At 38.3% G+C, this 26,587-nt stretch overlaps 2 protein-coding genes across 5 annotated transcripts; one reads left to right on the top strand and one right to left on the bottom strand.

Annotated features, from left to right (window-relative positions):
• Positions 1-4,460: 4,460 nt before the first annotated feature.
• On the top strand, positions 4,461-20,360 carry LOC127643830 (sodium/hydrogen exchanger 9B2-like). Of its 4 annotated transcripts, none has more exons than XM_052126740.1 (13): positions 4,461-4,620; positions 7,429-7,607; positions 9,142-9,355; positions 9,500-9,670; positions 11,125-11,267; positions 12,495-12,622; positions 12,710-12,885; positions 13,030-13,136; positions 13,273-13,422; positions 14,925-15,033; positions 15,317-15,453; positions 15,694-15,877; positions 19,361-20,360. In XM_052126740.1, the coding sequence occupies exons 2-13, from the start codon at positions 7,515-7,517 to the stop codon at positions 19,420-19,422; spliced, it is 1,674 nt and encodes a 557-aa protein (XP_051982700.1). In that variant the 5' UTR covers positions 4,461-4,620; positions 7,429-7,514; the 3' UTR covers positions 19,423-20,360. The 4 variants fall into 4 exon arrangements, with proteins under 4 accessions (XP_051982700.1, XP_051982698.1, XP_051982701.1 ...); XM_052126738.1 differs by having other exon boundaries at positions 4,461-4,633; XM_052126741.1 differs by lacking the exon at positions 4,461-4,620 and adding an exon at positions 6,334-6,746.
• Positions 20,361-21,746: 1,386 nt separating this feature from the next.
• On the bottom strand, positions 21,747-26,254 carry LOC127643847 (CDGSH iron-sulfur domain-containing protein 2B-like). The gene is made up of 3 exons (XM_052126763.1): positions 26,103-26,254; positions 22,844-23,058; positions 21,747-22,121 (listed from the first exon to the last, which is right to left on the bottom strand). The coding sequence occupies exons 1-3, from the start codon at positions 26,203-26,205 to the stop codon at positions 22,032-22,034; spliced, it is 408 nt and encodes a 135-aa protein (XP_051982723.1). The 5' UTR covers positions 26,206-26,254; the 3' UTR covers positions 21,747-22,031.
• Between the last annotated feature and the right edge of the window lie 333 nt (positions 26,255-26,587).

Below are 26,587 nucleotides of genomic sequence, written 5' to 3'. Positions count from 1 at the left end.
ATGCATCAGAGACACTATTGTGCAAAATGAATGTCAACACACCTGCTTCCATTGTCAAGGAGCTTGAACTAGTTGTGGATACAGGCTCTGCAGTTTCCATTTTGCCACAGCACATCTACGATATGTGCTTCAGCGACATACCACTGCTTCCACCTACTAGTCGGCTGGTGACCTACACAAGGAAAATAATTCCTGTACTTGGATGCATACACGTCACAGTGAGTAGAGGAAGTTCTACCTCATCAGCCACATTCTTTGTGGTAAAGAAAGGCACCCTTCTCATGGGAAGAGATAATATGGCTGCCTTAAACATCTGCATACAAGGCAATACTGTCCTACCTCCATTCACTGCTCCTTCTGTCCCTGTGTTGACTACAGACTCTACACCTGCATACTGCATTCCTGCTGCACCTGACATTGGCTGTGCACGCAACTTTGTTCATAACGTTACAATTGACCATACTGTCAAACCTGTACGTCAGAAACTACGACGCCTGCCTTTTGCAGTAAGGGCTTCTGTCTCAGCAGAACTGGACCGCTTGCTGAAAGCTGGCGTCATTGAAAAGATTGAAGCATCACCCTGGGTTTCACCGATAGTAGTTACAGGACGCAAAACTGGTGGAATAAGAATGTGCACAGACCTCCATGAACCTAACAAAGATGTAGTTGTTACCCCCTGCCTCATGTGGATGAACTGTTTGCAAACCTACAAGGTGCGAAAGTGTTCTCTACAATTGATCTGGCTAATGCATATTACCAGCTGACTCTCCATGAAGAGGGCCGTGACCTCACAGCATTCATCATACATGAGGCCTTGCATCTGCCCCTTCGGCCTTCCAGAAAATGATGGCTGACATCCTCAAAGGCCTCTCAGGTGTCCAGAATTATTTGGATGACCTCATTGTCTACGGCACCACCCCTGCTGAACATGACCAGAATCTCAATACTGTCCTCCAAAAACTGAAAGAGGCTGGACTACTGCTTAATGACAACAAATGTCACTTCAGGAAGCCTTCTCTACGCTTCCTAGGCCATGTCATCACTCCAGAGGGCATTCTACCTGATCAAGAACACATCGATGCTGTCCTGAAAGCCCCGGCTCCATCTGACATTGCTGCCCTGCGTTCCTTCTTGGGCCTAGTATCATGGTACTCAAAGTTTTTGCCTAACTTTGCAACAGTTGTGGCCCCTATGCGTGCATGTGCCAGCGACAAAGATACCTTTACATGGACTCCTGCAGCTCAGAACAGTTTTGAAGAAGTTAAACAACTTCTTGTGGACAGTCCTGCACTTGCTCTGTTTAACCCTTCTTTACGTCCTGTAATATCCACAGATGCAAGTGATTATGGACTTGGCGCTGTCTTTGCACAAGTACAGTCTGACGGCACAGAGAAGCCTGTAGCTTTTGCTTCCTGCACACTAACTGCAACAGAGCGAAAATATTCTACAGTTGAAAAAGAAGCACTTGCCTGTGTGTGGGCCGCAGAAAAATGGAGAACATACTTGTGGGGACGTCATTTTACTCTCCGCACAGATCACCAGGCTTTGACAAAACTACTCAACACAAAAGGAATCGGTAGAGCTGGAATGTGTGTTGCCTGCTGGTCCGCACATTTACTCTGTTTTGACTACGATGTCATCTACCGACCAGGTTCTCAGAACTACACCGCTGATTGCCTCTCAAGCCTACCCTTGCATGTGCCTGCTGACTCCAACCTTGATGCAGAACCTGAAATGGTGGCACAAATTTCTGCTACCCTGAGCTCACTCCCAGTGGATGACTTTGACTCTGCCTGCTCTGCTTGTTCTGAGCTGTCAGCCTTGCGCTCACAAATGGAAAGTGGTTGGCCTGCCTCTATTAAGTCAGTAAGTGAAATACTGTCTCCATACTACAAGATCAGAGATGAAGTCTCAGTCAAGAATAACTACATCCTGAGAGGTTCAAGGCTCATTGCACCACTCTCCCTACGACCCACTCTGATCACACTCGCACACGAGAGTCACCAAGGGGTCGTCCGCACAAAGCAATGCCTGCGAGACCTGTACTGGTGGCCAAAAATGGACTTGCAAGTACAGTCTTGCATAGCTTCATGTGTACTTTGTCAGTCTAATGATAAAACGGCCAGAACTCACCCTGCTCCTCTACAACCTGTTCCACTGCCTGATGGGCCATGGAAGAAACTTGGCCTTGATATTGCTGGACCCTTCAACACAGCTGTTCCTGTCTGCAGGTATGCCATTCCTCTGACTGATTACTATTCCAAGTGGCCTGAGCTTGCTTTTTCACATACTGCCACTACTGCAGACGTTATTCAGTTCCTGACCTCTGTCTTCAGTTGTCATGGTAACCCAGAGAACACTGTCACAGACAATGGTGCACAGTTCACTTCTGCAGCTTTTGCAGTGTTTCTTCAGGACCGAGGTATATCTCACAGCAAAACATCAGTCTACTATCCAGCTGCTAATGGAGCTGTTGAGAAATTCCATCGCGTCCTCAGAAGTTGCATTCAAACCGCAATTCAACAGTCACTGCCGTGGAAAGAGACTGTATTGAACTGGCTTCAGGTGTACCGTGCAACACCACATGCAGCAACTTCCACCTCACCTCATGAACTCCTTTACGGAAGGAAAATGCGAACCAAACTGCATGTTCATCCCTTGCAGTCTGCCACATCACCATTGGCTGCTTTTGCTCATGATGCAGTCCAGAGACAACAGCATATAATGAAGCGTTACACTGATGCTAAACGTGGTGCATGCCACTGACGTGCGGTCTGGGTAGGCAAACTAGGCACTGCCTACCCTGCCAAAATTCAAAAATAAAATGTTTATTAAATAATAAACTTGTATTTATATTTTTACTTTTTATTCTTGTGATTTATATATGCAATATGTGTGTTATTCCAATTGTTTAGACGTTATGATGACAAATGTAGCAGTTACGCATAATCAACTAAAAACAAATGGTAGAATAAGCAGTGCTTTTACGGTCCATTCATTGCAGATGACAAGCGGAAAACCCATGTTGCACATGCGCACTTCGATCCTGTATTCTTTAACATGTACGGCAAAAAGCACAAATCTGCTGTGCCTTTTGACGTAAATGTTATGCCCGTAATCATCGCCGTTACGTATCAGACATGGACCAATTAAAATCGAGATATTCCTGGACATTTGCGTAGCTAACGTCATTACACCACAGCTAGCCAAATTCAAAATCAAAATGACAGCACCGGCCATAATCAGGGAATTAAGAAATTTTTCCAAGCTCGATTTTAATTCCAAATATGAGTTAATTGCAAGAGGGAGGTCTACGCCAGCCTTAGATGGACTAGTACAGCAAAAGGGCCCAAAAATTATCCGATCAACTGATTGGTATGTAAGAAAAGATTGGCTATGTGGCTGTGCGCTTGTGTGTGAGAGTGAGAGAGAGAGAGAGAGAGAGAGAGAGAGAGAGAGAGAGAGTACACGATATACATCCTGATTTGTACATTTCTTGATATGCCGCGCTTGTGCGTAACGTTCACTGTTTACGCGCTTGTGTGTGTGTGTGTGTGTGAGAGAGAGAGAGTGTACACTATATACATCCTGATTTGTACATTTCTTGATATGCCGCGCTTGTGCGTAACGTTCACTGTTATTACGTATTATTAGCTTAAACAATAAATCAGGTAATCTGGCTTTCATAACTCAGTGCCTAGCCTCTTTAAGACACCACCGCACGTCACTGGTGCATGCACACCTTCTTTCAAACCAGGAGAGAAAGTGAAAATAAGAAAACCTCAGCATGTACCTAAAGCACACCCCAGATTCACTCACCCAGTAATTGTGAGAACGAGAGTGGGGCCAAACTCTTTCTTACTAAGTGATGGGAAGATTTGGAATGCATCTCACCTTGCTCGCTTTTCCTCTGTGGCTGAACAAGAATGTGACACATCTAGTCTGCCACACTCTGACAACCTAGTCATTCCTGACCTCTCTAAAGAACAGCCACGTGTTAAATACAAGCCTAAGTGGTATAAGGACTATGTCATGCTGTAACTTGAAAATGAGAAACTGAGATGGTTGATTGTTATAGTTAAGAGTATTACTGATTATGCCCAAGACACCTTTAATATGTTAAGCGACGGATAATTCTTATGTTTACACTTAGGTGCGCTGTTACATGTTTAATGTGCCTTATGTAATGTTACTTTATAAACAATGTTCTGTTTTAATGCTACCTAGGAAATATGGGTATAATTTTGTTTAGTTCTACAGTATAAGACAACTAAAGTCTTGCCTTATTTTGATCTGCTCTTTACCGCTAACACTTATTTTATGAGTGTGTAAACTCATTACATACGTTTATGGGAGATGTTGTGTTCTATCTCTATATGCATGCTACATTCTACCACTAGGCGGCACTGTCGTACCGTAGGGATGAGTGAAGAGAGTAAGAGATGAAGAGAGGATGACGACTGAATGTACCAAGTTGCTACGATGTGTTGGTTAATAAGAACTGTTGTAATAATGTAAATGCTCCCTGTTGAATTAAACAGCCCTTGTTGAACTTTCTGGCGTTCTTCAACACTACAGTATCATCAACATCTCCTTGGATTAGAACAGAACTCAGGACAGGTAAATATCAATGGTAAGTATATCATTTCTTCAGAAGCAGGGATAAATGAATATCTCAAATGAGGAATGCAACTCAAACAGAAATGCATACTCAGGCTAGGTATAAACTCAGTCTCTTTACCCACAACAAGTGAATATTCTAGGAACAATTGAGAAATAACAGTCAGGAATCAAATAAGGAAAGTCTCTTTTTCAATATTAACAGAAATCGTAGAAAACACTTATCTGAAGTCCAATCTGAGACACAAACAACATCCAGGGAAACATAAGAAGAAGAGTCCTTCCATGAGTGCACAGAGAGGATGTATTACAACATTCAAGGCCAGACAAAGAATGATTGTCAATGCAGTGATTAGAAAGCACACCAAACGCTCCACTAACGAGCATCTGGTGTGGCTCTTTAATGCTCTGGGAAGCCCAAGCAGGCAAACGATGTAGATGAGTAATGGTGCGTTCACATACAATGCAAAGTAAACTTTTAGCGTGGCACGATTACATAAAAAGTCAATGCAATGATGCGAATAGGCGTGAAAGAAGCAAATGACGGGACACTAACACGCGAAATTGCTTCATTCGAGCGAGTTTTTTCAACTCGAGCAAGAAATTCGCATGTCTATCAGCATTGAGATTGTCCAGATGTCACTGATGTACTGACTTATTAGCAGAAGAAATATGGATGAATAAATTGTTGTAGCGGTTTGTGGGCACCCGGAATTGTATGACACAACCGAACGAAAAAACACATCACTTGTAGGAAAGTGAGCGAGTAAGTTGGACTACCTGGTAAGTTCTGAATATATGCGCGTGAACTTGATTCCAGCTACTGGTTGTACTTTACTATGAACCAAGTCGTAGAAGTCCCGCCTCCTGTCCTTTTCCAGAAGAAAAGGGGGAATACTGGTGGGTTCGCATTACTTAAGCGAACGTGAGTTCAAACACAAATTTATAATCTAGTGGTCAAACTCGTGTAAGCAATGCGAAAATTTTATTCACATTGAATGTGAACGCACCATAAGCCTAAATGTTTCCAATTTATGCAAGGAATACAAAAACCCCAACAAAAAGTGGATAGATTTAGTAGAAAGATGTATAGAGAGAAAAAAATTACCCCTCAAAAAAGTCAGTAAGAAGCTTTCTCTTCCCGACTGTGGGTGGAGGTTTATTATTTTCCATTTTTTAGCAAAAGTTAGCTTCACCGGAGCAGCGCCAAGCAAGCACTTGTCAACGAATTAATGCGATTAGAGGTCTTTAGATGTTGGGTTGGGCGTTACATTTTAAAGAGACATGACAATCTTAGCCTAATAACAATCTTAATATAAATTATTGTAAATAATTAATTGATGAAATGTACCGTATCCACTGCATGAATTAGTGCGTTACACGCATTAATCAGATTTGTCACTATTATTTTTACTAAAATATAAGTATCTTGGGGACCCCCCTAAGTCTATGCATTGCTTCTTATGGAGGTCCTTAATGCCTTATGGGGGGTGCTGGATCCCCCCAGCCCCCATCCCAATTCGAGCACTGCAGTCAGAGACACATCACTATACCTCAAATCACTTACGTTAATAAATGCGTTAACGTAACGCAACGTAATTGCACTTAGAACATTTCAAAGGAAATTTTCAATGCCTTTATATGCACTTACATGTATACAATTTTTAACCTTTTTTGCATAACCAATAATACAAAAAAAAATAAATAAATAAATAAATAATAATGAACGAGACAGCCTCGATGACGTATGCGACATCCGGAGCACACACAGCCTTCCAAACGAGACGCAGCCGTTGACTCGATGTTCATTTCAAACCCGAAAAATCCCTAAATTAGCCCTTTTCCTCTTGAAATTAAAAATAAAGAATGTTGACATTGCGTGAAAGACATATATACCTTTTAACATCTCAAAAAATGTGTTGCATTGTTTCATGACCCTTTAAGACAATTCTCTTGAAGACATCTTGTGATTGGTCGGTTACTGTGAAATCTAGCCAATCCTGCCTCAGAAGGCGGAGCTTCATCAGAAAACGCATCCGGTTGGACGATTTCTAAGTTTAAGGGTGGGACTTACGGTAAAACACCGCCTTCCATTTGTCATTTAAACTTCCGGGTTCCTCCAGCTGGTAAAACATTAACCTTTTAAAGAAATCTACAAATTAAGTGCGAATATTTTCAGTGTAATATTCTATTAAGATATTGAGATTTTCTATGCGCAGTCACTCTCAAGTGCTCCGAACTATAGATATGTCCGCATGAGATTTGATTTAATGACAGGTATGGACAGTTTCATTATAATTTTAATTACATCGCGATTTATCATCACAATTCTATTCTCGGATGTAATCTCAGAGAAAGACAATAGCAGCGGGAAAGAGATTCAAAGCATAGTGAGATTCATCATGAATAAATCACGTTATTACACATATTAACAAGTTGTTTATATGACGTTTTACTGTGTAAGTATGACGACACGATATCGTAATGTCAGTAATGATCGGTGTAGTTACAAGCAATCACCCTGTGTTTTTAAATGTTCAGGTGACACGTAAGAATGAGTGATTTACTACAGTCTTACAAACAGATACCATATGGCACGCCGCAAAAGTCAGATAAACCACCATATGGCCAAAGCGTCTCATTTAGTCCTTACACAATCCGATTAACCTGTTGAACAAACGACTCCGTTTCTTTCCCAGTACTCGTGTTTTTCTTACTCTAAATGGCATGAAGTTTATTGATAACACATTTTCAAGCTTGTATCGATAAACAGAAGCTTTAATAGAGACTAATATTTCCACATGTGAGATTTTGATGGAAAGCAGTCAAGAGTGGGCATGGGTATGTGCCATGGCTAGAAGAGTCCAGCGAAGATAGAGCAGAACTGCAGTGCCATGGAGGATGCCCAGTCCAGACCCCATTCATCTCACTCCATATTCTCACAGAGGACTGAGGATGGAGCCTCCACCCTTGGAAATCATGCTGAGGTAGGTTCAATAGTTGAACTTCCCCACTGTACTTTTGTTTTTCAGGCACTTCTTAATGAACATTGATGAAATAAATGTGGTTGTTCACTTTATTGAAGTCATAGAGGTGAAATGTTTAGCCTTTATGGGCAATATGAATCATATGCATCAATAAGTGATTAACAACAGTAATGCTGAACAGAGCAGTGGTTCATTAAAACAAGAATATATAAATACAAAACTGAAGATATTGTGATATTTCATAGTTAACATTTGCTTACTATTTGATACGTTTATGAATTATAATAATAATTAAATAGAGCAGAGATTTCCAACCTTTACAGACCAGGCAATCCAGAGACCTAGTATTAAATTTTTTTTATTATTTATTATTAAATTCTTTTTACAGTAAAACTACTTATAATACTGTTAAAGTTATTAGGCCTATATCATGTGCTTAAAGGGATAGTTCACTAAAAAATGAAAATTCGCTCATCATTTATTAACCCTTATGCCATCCCAGATATGTATGACTTTCCTTCTGCTAAACACAAAAAAAAAGATTTTTAGAAGAATATCTCAACTTTGTAGGTCCTTTCAATGCAAGTGCATGGTGTCTAGAAGTTGAAGGTCCAAAAAGCACATAAAAGGAATCAATAAGAATCCAGTGGTTAAATCCATGTCTGCAGAAGTGATATGATCGGTGTGGGTGTGAAAAAGATCAATATTTAAGTCATTTTTTTTTACTATTAATCTCCACCTTTGACCAGCCTTGACCTGTAGATGGTGATAAGATTGAAGAATGTGAACTGCCAAAAACAAAAGAAGGTGAAAGTGAAAGAGGAGATGATTAGTAAAAAATTGCTTCAATATTGAGCAGTTTCTCACCAACACTTATCATATCCCTTCTGAAGACATGGATTTAACCACTGGAGTGTTTTGATTTTTTTTTAATGCAACCTTTGTATGCTATTTGGACCTTCAAAGTTTTGGTCCCATTCACTTGCATTGTTTGGACCTACAGAGCTGAAATATTATTAAAAAATGATTTGCGTTCCGAAGAAAGAAAGTCATACAATTCTGGGATGGCATGAGGGTGAGTGGGTAATCTATCAATTTAACAGATTTTTTATGTATCACATTTAGAAATACATTTTTGCTTCAGTCCACAGACCCCCTGTTTAAAAAGCCTGGAAATAGTGTCATGATATAATGTTAGTATAAAGTGTTTTTATTAGGTCTGATTCATGGTTATTTTGCTGATAGATGGTTCTCTAGGCATTTGGTTATAAATAGAGGCTCAGTGTATAAAATTAATTTTTCAATCATAAGTTTTTTTTTAAATGTCAAATTTGTTGTAGCTTAGTATTTTAAGATTTAAAGTTATTAACTGAAGGAGCAAGCCACAAACATTTACCATATGCCCTTGAAAAAGAAACTTGTTCAAAACTGATGCTATGTAAAAAGTGTACTGTAAGCTGCATCCGATATAAATGTTAGCAAATTCTGGTTTTAGTTCACTTATTCTCTCTTTACTCTTCATTTCCTCTTACAGCATCACCTCACTATCAGTCAGACAGTTCTGGTGGTTGCCAAGCGCTCAGAAAGCCCCAGCCAGAGTTTGGCCGAAGAGACAATCCACATTCCTCAACCAGTGTCTTCGGTAGATGCGTGCACCAACACAGAACCTCCATACGAATGCTGTCCATGGCTGCGCAGAGTATGCCCGTGCCCACCCCGAGGCCTGTTGGCCACAATAATCACCAAAGGTTTTAATTGAGTCAATAATCTTCTAAATCTTCCTTATGCTTTAACCTAACTGGAAAAATATTTGCTAACCTGATGGTAAAGATTGTATTTCTGTACATGTACTTTGATGTACAAATGTTTGATAGTTCTTGTCCCCTTTGCAGTGACCATGGCTGCAGTGCTCTTTGGGGTGGTGTTGTCCATTACAGAGAAGGAATGCCTACCGGGTGGGAACCTCTTTGGCATTGTGACTCTGTTCATCTGTTCTGTGGCTGGAGGAAAGCTGTTTGGACGCATCCAATTCCCAAACCTGCCACCCTTACCTCCTCTTCTTGGTATGGGCCATTTGTGTATAGACTGTAGTAAGAAAATAATGACTATGTTTGGAATAGAAAATTAGCCTTCTGGTTATAGAATAAGGCACATTATAAAATGAATGCTGGTTACAATTTTATACTAAAAGTATGTGAAGTTGATAAAAAAAAAAAAGTGTCGCAAGTTCAAATCCAGGGTGTGCTGAGGGACTCCAGTCAGGCTTCCTAAGCAACCAATTGGCCCGGTTGCTAGGGTGGGTAGAGTCACGTTGGGTTAACCTCCTTGTGGTCGCTATAATGTGGTTCTCGCTCTCAGTGGGGCGTGTGGTGAATTGTGCTTGGATGCTGCAGAGAATTATGTGAGCCTCCACATGCACTACGTCTCCTTGGTAATGCGCTCAACAAGACACGTGATAAGATGTGCTTATTGACGCTGAAGCAACTGAGATTCATCCTCCGCCACCCGGATTGATGCTAGTCACTATGTAAACTGTAATTTTCTCTCGCGCAGTCAGAGCAAATCAGTCTCGTGCTTCATACGGACATCTGATCCCTCGCGCTGAAAAGGCACATCTTTCTCCCGCTGCTGGTTTCACTTTCAGTTTCTGCATTTTCAGACATAAACTCATTGTACAACAGCTGTGGCTGCTAGTTTGCAATGGTATTTTCCTTGAGTCCAATGAAGCGAAGCTAAAAAAAAAAAAGTCATACGTCAATGATATATTGTTTACCTGCTACTAAGGGCCTCATACAAACATACCTTGGATTACGGTAGAAAACAAAATTTTTCTAGCTTGTCTAGCTAATGCGCATGCGCGTTCTTGAGTCGATTGACAGGCTCTGCATGTTTGTAAAAGGTAATTGTCTCTTTTACCTGTAAGGCAGGACTTCCTTTCTACATCCGTTGACCATTCTAATTTCTCCCAATCGTTTTATTAGAAGAGGCCCATCTCTTCTAAATAGTCTCTGAATTTGTATAGCACCACAGAGACACGGTGATTACAGTTTTCAAGAAAATGAAACTATAAGTTAAAATAGGAGAAAGTATTTTAATACTGAAAAAGTTACACACTTCCGTTTTAATAGGTTGAGATGTTTTTTTCTTAATGATTAACTAGCTAATATCTGCTTGGGTGTTTTAAGTTTGTATTGACTTGAATGCTCTCTTACCAAAACAGCAAAATTACCTTAGCTGTAGAGAGTTCCCCAAACCACAATTAAAAAAAGTGACTGTGGTTTATACAATAGCCAATGTTAAACAGAATTGAAACTAATATTTAACTTTATTTTCACCACAGCTTAAAGATAAAATGTGTTGTTAGAGGTGTTAATGTGTGTTAATTCAGTGTTTTTTTGTAACTGTAGAGTGGTATGTTTCACCATCAGTGTGAGAAAAGTGTAATGTATAACCTTGGGATTTCTGTTTTCTGTTATTTCTGTTATTCAATTCTGTTATTTTTCTTGTGTGTCTGCAGGCATGCTGCTGGCAGGCTTTATTCTCAGAAACATCCCTGTGGTGACAGATGCGATTTACATTGATGTTAGATGGTCTGCCTCTCTGAGGAACATCGCCCTGGCTGTCATTCTGGTTAAAGCTGGGCTGGAATTAGACGGCAAGGTATGCAAAATGCTGGACCCCTTTAGAGTTATATCAAACACATATAGTGGTCCCAAAACTTAAGCCAAACTTAAAGGGATTGCTCATCAAAAAAAGAAAATTCTCTAATAATCAACTCACCCTCATGCCATCCCAGATGTGTATGACTTACTTTCTTCTGCTGAACACATACGAAGATTTTTAGAAGAATATCTCAGCTCTGTAGGTCCATACAATACAAGTGAATGATGGCCAGAATTTCGAAGGCCCAAAATGTGGGTGAGAAACAGATAAATATTTAAGTATTTTTTTTACTATAAATTCTCCACCCTGCTCAGTAGTAGGCTATATGCACAAAGAATGCAAATCGGCAAAAACAAAAGATGAAGAATGCAAACTGAAAAATTACTTCTGAAGATATGGATTTAACCACTTGAGTCATACGGATTATGCTGCCTTTATGTGCTTTTTGGACCTTCAAAGTTCTGGTCCCCATTCACTTGCATTGTATGGACTTACAGAGCAGATTTTTGTAAAAACTTGTTTGTGTTCAGCAGAAGAAGAAAGTCATACACACCTGGGATGCCATGAGGGTGCACAAATGATAAGAAATTTAAAATTTTTGGTTGAACTTCCTGTTAACATTACATGAAATATCAGTGCATTAAATAACAAAGTATCAAAATAAGTGTTTTTTTTTTTTATTTATATTTTTAATAGCACACTTTTCAAGCAAAACATTTCATAAGAAGATTGCTAAATTATAAAAATAATATAAATATGATATAGGAAAACATAATATCCATAGTTAATGTGATGAACTACACTTGTGCTTACTGTGTACTGTGAGAACTGACTTCATACATTCGCTAAAATGGCCATGGGACTATTTGATTAAAAGTAATTGCGTAAAAGGAAAGTGAGGTCAGTTCTGAGAAATAGTTTTGCATAATTTGTTTGCAGAAGTGACTTGGTTTCATTATTTAATACAATGACATTTATACATTTTTAAGTGAAGCTTAAATGTCCAAATACTATTTTGGGGCACTGTAGCAGCTGACCTGATGTGCTTTGATACCCCTTAGAATTATCTTTCAGCTAAAAGTCATATTGGTCTTTTGTTGTCCACTTTCATTTAATGAAGACTTTTGTAAAAAAAAAAAATTGGTCTCAATGGAATGCTTTTGTCTCAATATAATAGTTATTTTACTCAGCCGATGTTGCATTTTGTTTTTGTGTATGTTTCAGGCCCTGAGGAAGCTGAAAGCAGTGTGTTTACGTTTGTCCATATTGCCTCTCACCTTTGAGGCAACCACAATGGCCGTAGTCTCCTATTTATTATTGGGTCTTCCATGGGCCTGGGGCTTCATTCTAGGGTAAACCAATGTTTCTAATAATACAAGAAGCATCTTTGAAACGTCTACTGCCGCCATCCTAATTGCACACCTTTTCTACTCTACTAGTTTTGTTCTTGGGGCCGTCTCTCCTGCAGTAGTGGTTCCATCCATGCTGCTTCTACAGAAGCAAGGATATGGAGCAGAACAGGGTATACCTACTCTTCTCATGGCAGCATGCAGCACTGATGACATCGTTGCCATTACCTGCTTTACCACCTGCTTAGGTGTAGCTTTCGCCACAGGTAAGCCAAAAGGCTAAATGCATGTAGTGTATCCCTAAAAACACTGATAAAGTCCAGGTGTTTGTGCACTGTCTAGACCACAATATATGTCGTCAGCTGTATGGTGTTATCAGTACCGTTTGATATGTTCTATGTCCTCTGTAGGCACAGTGTGGTTAAATGTGCTGAGAGGACCACTGGAGGTGTTAGGTGGTTTGGTTGCTGGTGTGGCCTTAGGATACTTTCTGCGTTACTTCCCCAGCAGAGATCAGGTAATATAACTATGTGATTGAGAAATATTGTTGATGTTGAATGTTTGCAGGCCAGAAATGTACTGTATATAAAATAGTTTTTCTACAATGTCTGGTATGTTTGCTGTTGATAAACTGTGTCTTTCATGCAATGCAGGGAAACCTGGTGTTAAAGCGATCCTTCCTGGTGCTGGGGCTGTCTGTGTTCGCTTTGTTTGGCAGTAATGTGGCGGGGATTCCTGGCGCAGGAGGACTCTGTACACTGCTGCTGGCATTTGTGGCTGGAATAGGCTGGGGAAAAGATAAGGTTTGAATCTTCTTCCAAACACCCACACTCTGTAGAATCAAAAGGAGCTGTAAAGTGGCCTCTGACTCTTTATTTCTTTCTTTTTTTTTGTTCTTACACTACAGTCTCTTACACTTTTTCACACACTCATGGTTTCTGGCAACATCAAATAATAACGTTTAGAGACCAAGTCTTTCAGTGTAATAAATCTGTTGCCCTATTTCCTGAGGTTGCATGTTTAGTGTATTCTGCATCACGAGACATACAGCGTGACCAGTGTAGTTTGATTCCTGAATGAATGACTCTTGTGAGTTGGTACTTTTGAATCTACAGCATGAAAACTTCAGTGTTGTCCTTTTCCCAAATTAATGAATCCTATTAACCAGTTCTTTTGAATGTACAGCGCAAAACACACAGTGTGACAAGTAAAGTCTGATTCCTGAATGAATGACTCTTATGAGTTGGTTCATTTGAATCTACAGCTTGAAACATACAGCGTGACCAGTGTAGTCCGGTTCCCGAACTAATGAAGCCTATTAGCCAGTTTGTTTGAATGAACAGCGCAAAACAACAGCGTGACCAGTGTAGTCCGAATCCTCAACTAATGACTCTGCCGAGTCGTTTCTTTTGAATCTACAAGTTGAAACACACAGCAGGACCAGTGTAGTCTGATTCCCGAACTAATGAATCCTATTAGCCAGTTCCTTTTGAGTCTAGAGCACGACCAGTGTAGTCAGAATCCTGAATGAAGGACTCTTATGAGTTGTTTTATTTTTATCTACAGTGCGAAACATATAGGGTAACCACCAGTGTAGTCTGATTCCTGAACTAATTAATCATATTAGCCGGTTCATTTGAATCTACAGCGTGAAACACTGCGCGACCAGTGTAGTCCAATTTCTGAATTAATTAATCATATTAGCCAGTTCATTTGAATGTACAGTGCAAAACATACTGCTTGACCAGTGTGGTTTGAATCCTAAATGAATGACTCGTATGAGTCGGCTGTTTTTAATTTACAGTATGAAACAATCAGTGTGACCAGTTTATTCCTATTCCTAACCAAATGAGTCTTGTAAGGGGTTCTTTTGAATCTACACCGTAAACAGCACTACCTCTCGAACAAATTAACAGCTGGTTCTTTTTAGTGAATAAGATTAAACTTACTGAACCTTAATTTTGTCATGTCTGCCTCGAAATGAACCTAGAACTGTTACTGTATTATGTGTACTTAAGGCTTATGAGACTTAAAATCAGAGTAGTTACTGGATGAATGTTGACATTGCATTTTGTTGTAATTAGGGGTATTTTATAAAATTATTGATTTAATAATTGTTAATAACACAATAACACTTTTTGCACAAATCTGTTCTGTTAAAATATTAAATCCAATAAGAATCGCATTTCTTATTTCCAAATATTTCTACCTCAAAAACATTAAAAGAGTCATTAATTGTAATGAGGAATCCGAACCATCCTTAAGCATGTACAACACTAGATTCCTCTGTATCTATATGTTCCAGGATCCGGTGGTGGAGATAGTGGAAAGGTTCTGGGATGTGTTCCAGCCTCTTCTCTTTGGTCTCATCGGTGCTGAGATTGTCATTAGTGCTTTGGAGATCACCACTGTATGTGAGTATCAGATACACTCTCTGTCCTGCTTGTGCGTGTTATTGTCTGGACACATGAGTGAATAAATGGTGGATGGATGGATGGATGAATAAATGAAGTATGATGCCTTTTCTCAGAGACTCAAATAGTGTGGGGCATTGGCTAAAGCTCTGGGCTGAGAAATGGTATCCCCTGGCTGTCATTCAACAAAATGAATGGATTCCATGTGAGGCCTGATACTGTAAGTAATTTGAGGCATGTCTCAAACATGCATTTAATCATCTCCTCTCTAATGTGTCCTCAGCTCTAGGTATAGCATGTCTGTTCATGGCTCTCACTGTACGGCTGCTCATCACTTTTGCTGTGGTTCTGCGTGCTGGCTTCAACCTGAAAGAAAAAGTCTTTATCGCACTTGCTTGGATGCCTAAAGCCACAGTACAGGTAAACCTCTCCAGAACTACAATTAGAAACATATATAATACCCCCTTTGTCCCCCGTATTGTATCCTGTTGCATGTAAGTGAATAAGCTTGGATACATTCAACTTAATTGAATATAGGCTTTATTGGCTTGTTATTAAAGATGCTCAGTTTACTTGTGATTGGTGTTTTAGTCTTGTGATCAAAGAACTGGACTGATAACTGAAAAGTTCCTAACAGAGAACACTATGTGATTGGTTAAGGCTGCTATAGGTTCTACAGCTCTGGATATGGCCCGTTCTAAGAATGACCTTGAGCTGCAGAAATATGGTATGGATGTTCTCACCGTGGCTGTCCTGTCCATTCTCATCACCGCTCCTATTGGAGCCCTTGTTATCGGCCTGCTCGGACCTCGAATGCTGCAGAAACCAAAGAACCCTGAGTGGGGTAAGACATTTGCCCACACATACACACACATATTCATATGCAAAAAATTATTCTGCCTTTGCAGATACCCTGTTTTGAATAAAAAGCAGGGTTTAAAGGTAAGATATGCATGTAGATAGTGAAGTTCAACCACAATTTGGAGAATTTGCATGCTGGTATGGTACTCTTTGTCCTGGAGTTTGCTTCATTGTTTGTACAATGCTGACTCTTGTGCTAATGTGTAAGACTATTTAAAGTTAGGGGTGCACCGATATGGAATTTCTGGGCCGATGCTGATAACCTATAATTCACGGGTCACTGTGGCCGATACCGATAACTGATAATAAAAAATTAAGGAAGCTTTATTTTTAATCTTTGCACCTGGAACTGCTAGCTAATTAATTAAAAGCTACTCGTTTGAAAAGATGATGTCATTTAAATGTTTGGAAACTCTTAACTGCTGCTATTTAAGCTTTCCGATGAACCAAAAATGTGCCTATATTCAGTGGTGGTTCTGGCTTACTTGGTGCCCTAGGCGAGATCCGACGTGGCACCCCCCTTAACTTCCCAACCCCTGTCGATTATGGTTATCTTATGTTTGTTCAAAATGTAAGAATTAGGGATGCACCGAAATTTCGGCCGAAAGAAAAAAAGGCCAAAAATATATACACTCCTCGCCCCGCCCCTCAGTGCTCTGATTTCAATCTGGATCGATCTAGCCCTTATCACGGCGCTACCAAACAAAGGCCGATCATGTCAGCGGTGTGGAAATTCTTCAAAGTTTCTGATAAGGACATCAAATTTGGGATCTGCAGTGTTTATTCAGCAGAAATGTCAAGATATATATATATACACAGAGTACAGCAAGAGATTCTACAGGAAAGCGCCCCGATCCACAGCAGTGCCACAACTAGCGCAGCTACACCACAACTTGAGATGTATCTAGCTGAACCATTGCCAGAAGCGGCAATCCCCTTGACTACGGTCGCATAAACAAAGACCGCTTTCCTTTCGCGCGGATTGCGCACAGGTATTATCTGCCCAAGCACCAGCACAGAGAGTGAGAGACTGTTCAGTGCAGCATCTCATGTTCTTGATGAGTTTTCTGACAGGAGAGACTGTCAGAAAGTTTAGCAACTTTTGTTCTTGAAGAGAAACCGGTCACTTGTAGTTAAATAGAAAGCGGTCCAAATCTGATGTGTATAGCAATTACATTACACTTGTTCTTCACTTGAAGATACATCTGTCGTTTACAGTTGAGGTTGGATTTAGTTCAATTACTGCTGTTTTGCACTGTTGTTTTGCACAATAATGTTCACTTAAAGTGTACATACGTTTACATAAACAGAATAGAGCACTGATCTATATATATAATTATATATTATAGTTATATATATAGATCAGTGGAATAGAGGCCCTCTGCCATTCTGTGTTCTGCCTTTTGTTTCAATTAAAGTTACTCTTGCATATTTAAACGTTTTGAAAGATGCTAGCTAAGTTCATTACTTGACTGTTGTTTTGCATATAATAGTTTTCTAAAACTTTACATTATTTGGATAATTGTTAATAAAATCTGTAAAATTAGATTTTTACAGAACTGAATGAAGAATAATATTTAATAATGTTTTAATATATTTTTTGTCCAATATTGCTGTTACTTTCAATAAAAGTGTGATTTATTTTATTGGTTTGTAGTTTTTCAATTCAGATTCATAAAATTCATGAAATTAATGAAAAAGTATAATGTTAAAACATTTATACACAAATTATTATATATTTTGTTTCTTAAATAGGTGTAAAAAAAAAAAAAATGTACATTTTGGTTTCGGTTTTCGGCCAAGTGCATCCTGGATTTTCGGTTTCGGTTTTGGTCCAGAATTTTAATTTCGGTGCATCCCTAGTAAGAATGCATTATGAACATCTATAATCCTAACCATTTCGAGCCTTTTAGGCTGAGTAGCCTGTCAGGAACAACTTGGGGCACCTTTCCCCATCATGATCTTGTGAGCTCTGTGCGGGGGCTGGGTGGCACAATTTGGGGAAACTTTTCACCCATCGCGAGTCAGGGGCGGAGTGACACAATTCGTGGCACCTTTCTCCCATCGCGATCTTGCAAGCTCTGTGCAGGGGCGATCGATCAGTAACCCTGTCGTGCCGCCCCAGAGAGCATTGCCGGCTGTGGCTCAGTTGGTAGAGCGGGTTGGTGGTTCGATTCCCGGCCCACATCGACTCCACACGCCGAAGTGTCTCTGGGCAAGACACTGAACCCCAAGTTGATCCCAATGGCAGGCTAGCACCTTGCATGGCAGCTCTGCCGTCATTGGTGTGTGTGTGTGTGTGTGTGTGTGTGTGTGTGTGTGTGTGTGTGTGTGTGTGGGTGAATGGGTGAATGAGTCACAGTGTAAAGCGCTTTGAAAACCACTAAAGTTTTAAAAGCGCTATATAAATGCAGACCATTTTAGGTGCCTGCCTATATCTCATATGCCAGGATCCGCTACTGCCTATATTGCAGATGTATGCTGATTTGAATGAGAAATCATTGACAAAACACTTGCATAAATTGAGTCTTTACGATCCTGATGAATCACTTAGAGACAAAATAATAAACTTCTAAGAGACGTAGTAATCCATTAAAACAAAACAAGGCGATTAACAGCATGTAACTAAATATTTACGCTAGCGCTGGTTTGTGTGGTTTATGCATGTATGTGCTTAATGTGGACACGCATGTGTCATTCAAAGATGCTTATTAAGCACTCATCTGTGGCAGTTTCCTTGTGGAAACATCGAAAATCGATCAAGTTATATCTTTAGATAAAAGTGTACATCCGATGGACACTCAGAATCAGAATGCATTGTGGTTAAGAATGAGTGAATGAATGTAGGGAACAAGTAGCTCACTCAGTAGTTCACTCAGAATATCTGGCTATTATTACAAAATAGACGGCACCCAAAATAGTGCACTACATAGTGAATAGGGGTCGATTTCAGACACAGCAACATGCTGTGTGAGTGTAAGGCATGCACACTGCTGCTTAAGGCCACCCGAGTCTCTTGCTGAAGGAAAGAAGCCACAGGCAGTCAGATATTCTCAGCCACAGGCAAATAAACGTTAACAAATTATCTGCGAAGATATCTGCAGTTATTCCATTATTGGCCAATTATCAGCCAATAATATATGACATAAATCTCATGTGATGCATGTATGTAAACTGTTGGATATTGTTAGTAGGCAAATTAAAGAACAAAAAAACAACACTAGTGAAAGTTTGTCAAATGTTTTGATGAGACTTTACTTTCTAGAAATCCACAGTGCTAAAAGTGCCCAAAGTTGAAGAAACCCCCATGAATGGATGTAATATATAGTAGCTTACACATTCATTTAAAACTGATATCTCTGATATCTCTAACACTTGCTCAGCATTAACTTCTTTATTAGAATGCTCATTGAATGTGTGTTAAACTATTTGTACATTGTTTTAATTTTTATTTTCTTAATTGTAGCTGTCAGTCAAGGTGCTTTATCGGCATCGGGCACACCGGCGACATATGAGAGTGCTTTGTGATCCATGATAGAAGCTTTTGGATAGTTTTGGAATTGGGTTTCCAGGATCTTCGAAGGAATTGACACCCAATGTCTGAGGCTGCCCATAAACCAGTTTATCTTCTCAGTCATCTTTGTTACAACCCTCTGAAGTCAAAGTTCTGATATGGCAGATGTACTATTCAGAGCTGGATGGAAACAAGCATATCACTCACAGTATTTCTTGTACTTATTAAGATACAGACAATGATTGTACACTAAGTTATTATTCTCCTCCAAAACATTTACAGAGATTGTTTTAGTGCTGCTAAGTATATAATTTAAATAGTTGTTTCTGAAGATTTTTTTTTATGTCAGGCTGCTGATTTGATAGTATTTCTTACATTAGGCATCTTATAAATCAGTCTATAGACTGCATTTCCATGTTACAAAAAAAAACTAAAAAGACATCAGTGTCATCTCAACCTCCTGCATTCTTACATTTTGCATCAAGAGTTCCTGCACGTATCTTGTCAGCCCCTGTAGACATACAGCTAAATACTTCATACTTCTATAAATACAGTACAAGAAAATCTGCAAAATATGTTTTGTGTTTACAGTAGAAGTAATTTTAGGATGTAATGAAAGTTGATCATTATTATTTAGCGGTTTAATAATGCAAGCCATTATTGTCCAGTATCTTATCAACTATCTATTTAAATCCACATTTAAATTATGTCAGCATTGCAGAGCTAACGTGTTACTTTCCAAAGTACAAGTAATATTTATTTATCAGTTATTTGGGAGTTATTTTTTTAAAACTATTTTTAATCTGTTATCATACAAGGTCATGTGAATGGTTTAGATATTTTTTTTCTTCTAGTGAAATGAGTTTACTGCTTGGTTGTGTATTGTGGTTGCAGTCATTGTTAATTTTCAAAGTAATAAAATTACTATTGTTATTAATACTTTATGAATATGTAAGTATGTACCAACTTTTAAATTAAATGACTGATGTATATGTTCGGAATATTTCTATGGTAGAGATATTTTGCAGTACAACACAAATTGCATGCCATTTGCCTTGTTAGTAAACGAAAGGCAAAACACCCCATTCATTTGAAAACATATCATAGTTTATTATCTAAGGCAAAGCAGATGTAAATAAGCAACTGATCATTTTCAGCACACATCACACATTCATTCTCAGTCCCTGTTTGGAGACCAGACATGTTAACAGCATTAAGAATAAAAATATACACTCATCAAGAACTTTACTAAGAAAAATATGGTCCTAATAAAGAGCCTGACGTGGTGATATAGCCTATCCGCTATACAGAGAGGTTATTTGAGTCACTGTAGCTTTTCTGTCAGTTCGAACCAGTCTTGCCATTCTCTGTTGACATCTCTCATCAACAAGGCGTTTCTGTCCACAGAACTGCCACTCACTTGATGTTTTTGGCACCATTCAACGTAAACTCTAGTGACTGTTGTGTGTGAAAATCCCAGGAGATCAGCAGTTACAGAAATAATCAAACCAGCCTGTCTGGCACCAACAATCATGCCACAGTTGAAATCACTGAGATCAAATTTTTTCCCCATTCTGATAGTTGATGAGCTTCAGTAAATATTCACCTGACCTGAATCTGCTTGATACACATGATTGTATGATACAATATGTAACTTTAATGAAAATAAACATCTATGATATTTAGATCAATAACACCTACAGCTATCAGATACAAAACCAGTTGGTACCAGAAATTTTAGCGAGAACCAATGGATTGTCAGTGTGTGCAGTATTTTAACCGTTTTGAATGTAACCTAATGCATACATAATATGAATTGAAATCTTACAGCATTTTGGTTCAGATGGAAAGTTAAAGGAGGGTGCATGTTTTTTATGTTATTTTGATAAATCATGAAATAATGTGTAACAGTGTTGACCAAGGAATTTGTTACAACCTAATGCAACATGAAACGTCTATAGGTATGCAAACACTATAGTAATTTAGTATACAGCAGTTGAAAAATGTACAATTTAGCGAAAATTCTGTTGAAAACAGCAAACAAAAAAGTAAAAATAATTATCTTAATGTACTTCACTTAGAAAGGTTAACAAAAAGTACGTGACTTTTAATGTGATTTCACAAAATGTTGAATGCAAGTCTTTTACATTGGCCTGAAGCAGCACGATGTACAGAAAATCGTAAAAGGCAACTATAAAACCAGATATTAAGAATAATAATGAAAAAAAAGACACTTTTGTGGCCACAAACGGTGACAGGTGATGACAACAGCCATCTTCCCTTGTGGACTGGTTATATTCCAAACTACATTTACTAAATATATATATATATATATATATATATATATATATATATATATATATAAATTATTAAACACACCAGAACAATGTAACAATGTAAATGTAATCGATATAAATAATCTCTTTAGATGAACCACAATATTCAGATCATTACAGTCACAATTTTAAGGTGGAAATGGTTTTGGGTAAGTAAGTAAGTGCAACAAACTAAATTTAAGTTGTTTTTTCAATGGAGAAAAACGACAATCTATTTAAAAGTGTTGTGAGTGGTCTTCAATGCACTGGATATTCCTCTTCCTCAATGGGCCAAAAACAAAGTTGGGCTACAGAGTCTTCTTCTTAATAATAAGTGGACCGACGTTGTCCCCTGTCAGCTCGTTATGCTTTATGTGCGATTTATCACAAACAGGAAACTGCAAGATAAGAGACAACTATTTAAGTGATGATAATGACAGTGGTTTTAGGGTAAAAACTGACGCGTACAAAAAGGAAGCATCGAAACACACATGCTTTTTCTTACTTTCAGTACCACTGTTTTTAAGAGGGTCATATCATACTTTATTCATTTTCCTCCAAGCTCAACTTATAATGTTAGTCAGTGTTTTTTCCCCAAAGATTATTCATAATTTGCTTTCTTATGACCATTTTCTTTCCTATTTCTGATCCTTAAAATAAAAACAAACAAACAACTTAGTTCAAAATATAAAAAGGAGTTTGATTTCTCATGACATGACCCCTTTAAAGGTGCACCCAGTTATTTTCTCCTCATTAAAAAAAAGTTTGAATGGTAATTTTGTCATATATGTCTAAAATCATGAGCACTCACGTGAAATGAAGACACCAGTCATATCAGTAACCTTATAAAAGCTTTCTAAATCTACATGGAGAGGGTCCCCTCATGGGGCAGCCATGTTAGGATCACATGACCAGCCAAATACTTAATCTCAGTAATCAGTCAGATTGTGAATAGTGAATTTCTACAATGGCATCTATAACTGAAAACTATTGTGTTTGAATGATGCTGCATCTAGGCCACCAAGTGTCGACATATTCAAAATATTACGGAGTGCACCTTTAAATCAGATAGTGATTTCCCAATTGTACTGCTTTTTCTCTCAGGTATCTATCTTCTTACCGTTTTAGATCGCCAGCACCGGCAGTAGCAAACGTTTGTACACTTCAGGTCCTCTATATGGATCTCGTTCTCCACTTTACGTTTTTCCTTTTGGATTTTCAGGTTGATTAGACTGTCCCTTTGCTTCTTTTTCTTGGGCAGGAAGGGTCGGATGGTCAGATAACCCAACAGTGCCAAAATGCCCAACAACGGCAGGAGCCGCAACCACTCTAAAACTAAGACACAGTCAAGTGTTAAAACTCATCATCAACTCATTTTATTATTATTATTAATTGTACACTTGTTTATCACTCATTCTTCATAGTGGGCTTTTTATTTAGCTTAATATGAATAATAATAATAATAATACTAATATATATATATAGACAAACACACACACATATTTGACACTTTTTGGTTTTTGCTGCAGTGGGTGTAAACTGACTTCCTCCTCCTTGACAACATTTGAACTCAGGGCTTCATAAAGCTAAACATTTCTCTCATCATTTACTCACACTCATGCCATCCCAGATGTGTATGACGTTCTTTCTTCTGTGGAACACAAACAAAGATTTTAGAAGAATATTTAAGCTCCGTAGGTCCATACAAGTGAATGGTGACCAGAACTTTCAAGCTCCAAAATGTTCATAAAAGGCAGCATAAAAGTAATCCAGTGGTTACATGGATATCTTAAGAAGCGATATGATAGGTGTGGGTGAGAAACAGAACAATATTTAAGCCCTTTTTTTTTAAATCTCCAATTTTACTTCTACTTTTATTTTGGAAATTCATATTCTTCGTGCATATCGCCACCTACTGAGGAGGGAGGATAATTTATAGTAAAAAAACGACCCCAAAATGTATCTGTTTCTCACCCACACCCACATAACGCTTTAGTAGATATGGATTAAACCACTGGTGTCATATGGATTTTTATTATGCTGCCTTTAAATGCTTTTTGGAACTTCAGATTTCTGGCCACTATTCACTTGCATCGTATGGACCCACAGCTCTGAAATCTCTGTTTGTGTTCAGCAGAAGAAAGTAAGTAATACACATCTGGGGTGGCATGAGGGTGAGAAAATGATGAGAGAATGTACATTTTTTGCTTACATTTCTTTAATTTAATTTAGTTCCCTTTAAGTATGGTATAAATACTTAAATAATCACAACAAGATTTTACTGTTTAGGAAGGAAACTGGTACTTGAAATCAACAAATTGGCATTCAGTTGATCACAAAGTATAGTCAGGACATTACTGATGTATAAAACAGCACCATTACTGGTTAAAAATTTAATTTTTGATCAAATCTAGTCAGGCCCCATTTCCAACAGCCATCACGCCAACACCTTATCCTTGAGTAATCTTGCTAAATTGATAATTTGATACTAGAAAATCACTTGCCATTATATCAAACACAGCTGAAAGCTATTTGGTTAATTAAATTAAACTTAACATTGTTTTTGAGTTGCCACAGTATGCAATATACTGGCATGTCTTAAGGTCAATATTAGGTAAAAAAAAAAAACTCGTCAGTCAATCATTTTTTTTACGGAATGAAGGCTACACAATGAAGACTTCATACAAAGGTGTACACTACAGTCTTCAAAGACAAAGGACAACTGGCTCTAACAAGGACAGAAAGAGATGTGGAAGGCCAAATGTACAACTAAACAAGAGGATAAGTTTGATAAATAGACACCTCACATGTCAGCTGACAGCTTCATTGAATTCTACCTGCTCAACACCAGTTTCATGTACAACAGTAAAGAGGAGACTCAGGGGTGCAGGCCTTATGGGAAGAATTGCAAAGAAAAAGCCACTTTTGAAACAGAAAACCAAAAAGAAAATGTTAGATTAGGCAAAGAAACACAGAATTTGGACAACAGATAATTGGAAAAGAGTGTTATTAGTGGGATCAGCTAGAATGTAAGGTGTGTGAGAAGTGCCCGACAAGACATTTACATGTTTACTTCCTGCGCTACAGGAAGCGTGGGGTGACATGTCACCCGAGTATCTGGAAAAACTGATAGCTAGAATGACAAGGATCTGCAAAGCTGTCATTGCTGCATGTTATTTTTCACGTTATTACTGTCCTGACTAAACATTGCGATCAGTTGGATGTTACTGTGGTGAATAAAAGTACTAATTTCTATCCATAAGCGCAAAATCGGTACATTATTCCAAAATTTTGGCCGCCAGTGTATATAAAGTACATTAAGATACATGATGGCAAAACAACAAAGGGTGGAATGACAGTTTCTGGACATTTACTGACTGTGAGGATCTGTTGTAGGCAGGGCTTGAGTTGAGGGGGGATGCGAGAGGATGCCTTCCCCCTTGTTTCAAGAAATACAAAAAAAGCATCCCCCTTGTAAATCCACCATCACCCCTTGCCATCCCCTTAGGTTCAGTGTTGTCATGCATTACTTAGAACTAATCATGCAAGTAAAATATTACATTTTCCATGTTTAGTTACAACATGGCCTTCATGTTTTTAATTAAAAAAAAATTCAGGGTTTCACCCATAAAACACTTTTATGTGTAGTAAAAAAAAATTACACCACTGTGTAAGCATCCTTCGTAGAAACAGCCCAAACTTCCTTTACTAGTTTGGTTATTGGAGTAGAGAAAACATTTTCATGCGAAATGGAGCTCATTTTTGTCCTGATCTATAAAATTAAAAATACATTTACATTACCTTTAGACTATCAAGACTGAGCGTGAAGGTTTAAAAAACATCTGATATTTATTTTGACATTTTTATGAAAAGGCACATTTTGTCATATGGTGTAACCCTGAGAAAACTTCCTGTAATTTTTGACTCAAATTCATAATATTTATAAATATAGCGCGCGCCTCACACACACACACACACACACACACACACATATATATATATATATATATATATATATATATATATATATATATATATATATATGTGTATTTATTTATTTTTTACCTTGAAAAATATGTTTGAAAACTTTTTGGGAATGAATATTAATCAAATGTAATGTTAAATAAATAATTCCATTGGGCTTAATACATTATAAAGATGGAGTACTTCTAATGTATCATCACCAGCAATTATATTCATTTTGTAGAAGTTCATTAAGACCTTTTTCCTAATCAGAGAGATAATAATTTTGCTATTACAGTTTGTTTAACAGACATAAAACAAAAAGGCAGTTCCATCACTCTTTCTATGCAGACATGCATGCGAAAATACTAACTTTACACCTACGCTCGTGACATTTTGCGGGATAAAACGCATACCTGTGAGTCTCGCAAAGCCTCCGATAGTTTCTGGCAGAGGCAGCTTCTTGAGGTAGGTTGGAAGTTGTGTCTTAATAATCCAGGAGAGAGTTTCTAACACCATCTTGAATGACTTTGTGCGCCTCTAATTGAGAGCCTGCGAAAGATTTCCTGGGACGGTCTACGTCATCGCGTTAGTGCTGTTGCGTAGTTTTTTCTGTTTGGGCTGGAAGATTATACGTAATTTTAATAATGAATAAGCGTAAGAACATGCCGCGGTTTAAAAGTGTCAACCAATCACCGTCTGCAAAGTTGGTTGAGTGCGATTGGCTCCTTTCTTTTGAATGTATGTTGAAATTACATAGAATTGTTTTTTAACGTTTTAATTGTTCAATAAAAAAAATAAAAACAACAACAACAACAACACATATTTTAACTTTACAAACAAACCACAAACTCACTAATTCTGGAACATTTGATTAGAACTCTACTTGTATTGTCCTGAA

The sequence above is a fragment of the Xyrauchen texanus genome, chromosome 5 (assembly GCF_025860055.1).
Source record: "Xyrauchen texanus isolate HMW12.3.18 chromosome 5, RBS_HiC_50CHRs, whole genome shotgun sequence".
In the NCBI taxonomy this organism is placed as follows: domain Eukaryota; kingdom Metazoa; phylum Chordata; class Actinopteri; order Cypriniformes; family Catostomidae; genus Xyrauchen; species Xyrauchen texanus.
Note: the sequence above shows the minus strand (reverse complement) of the source record. Positions and strands in the feature narration are given on the sequence as shown.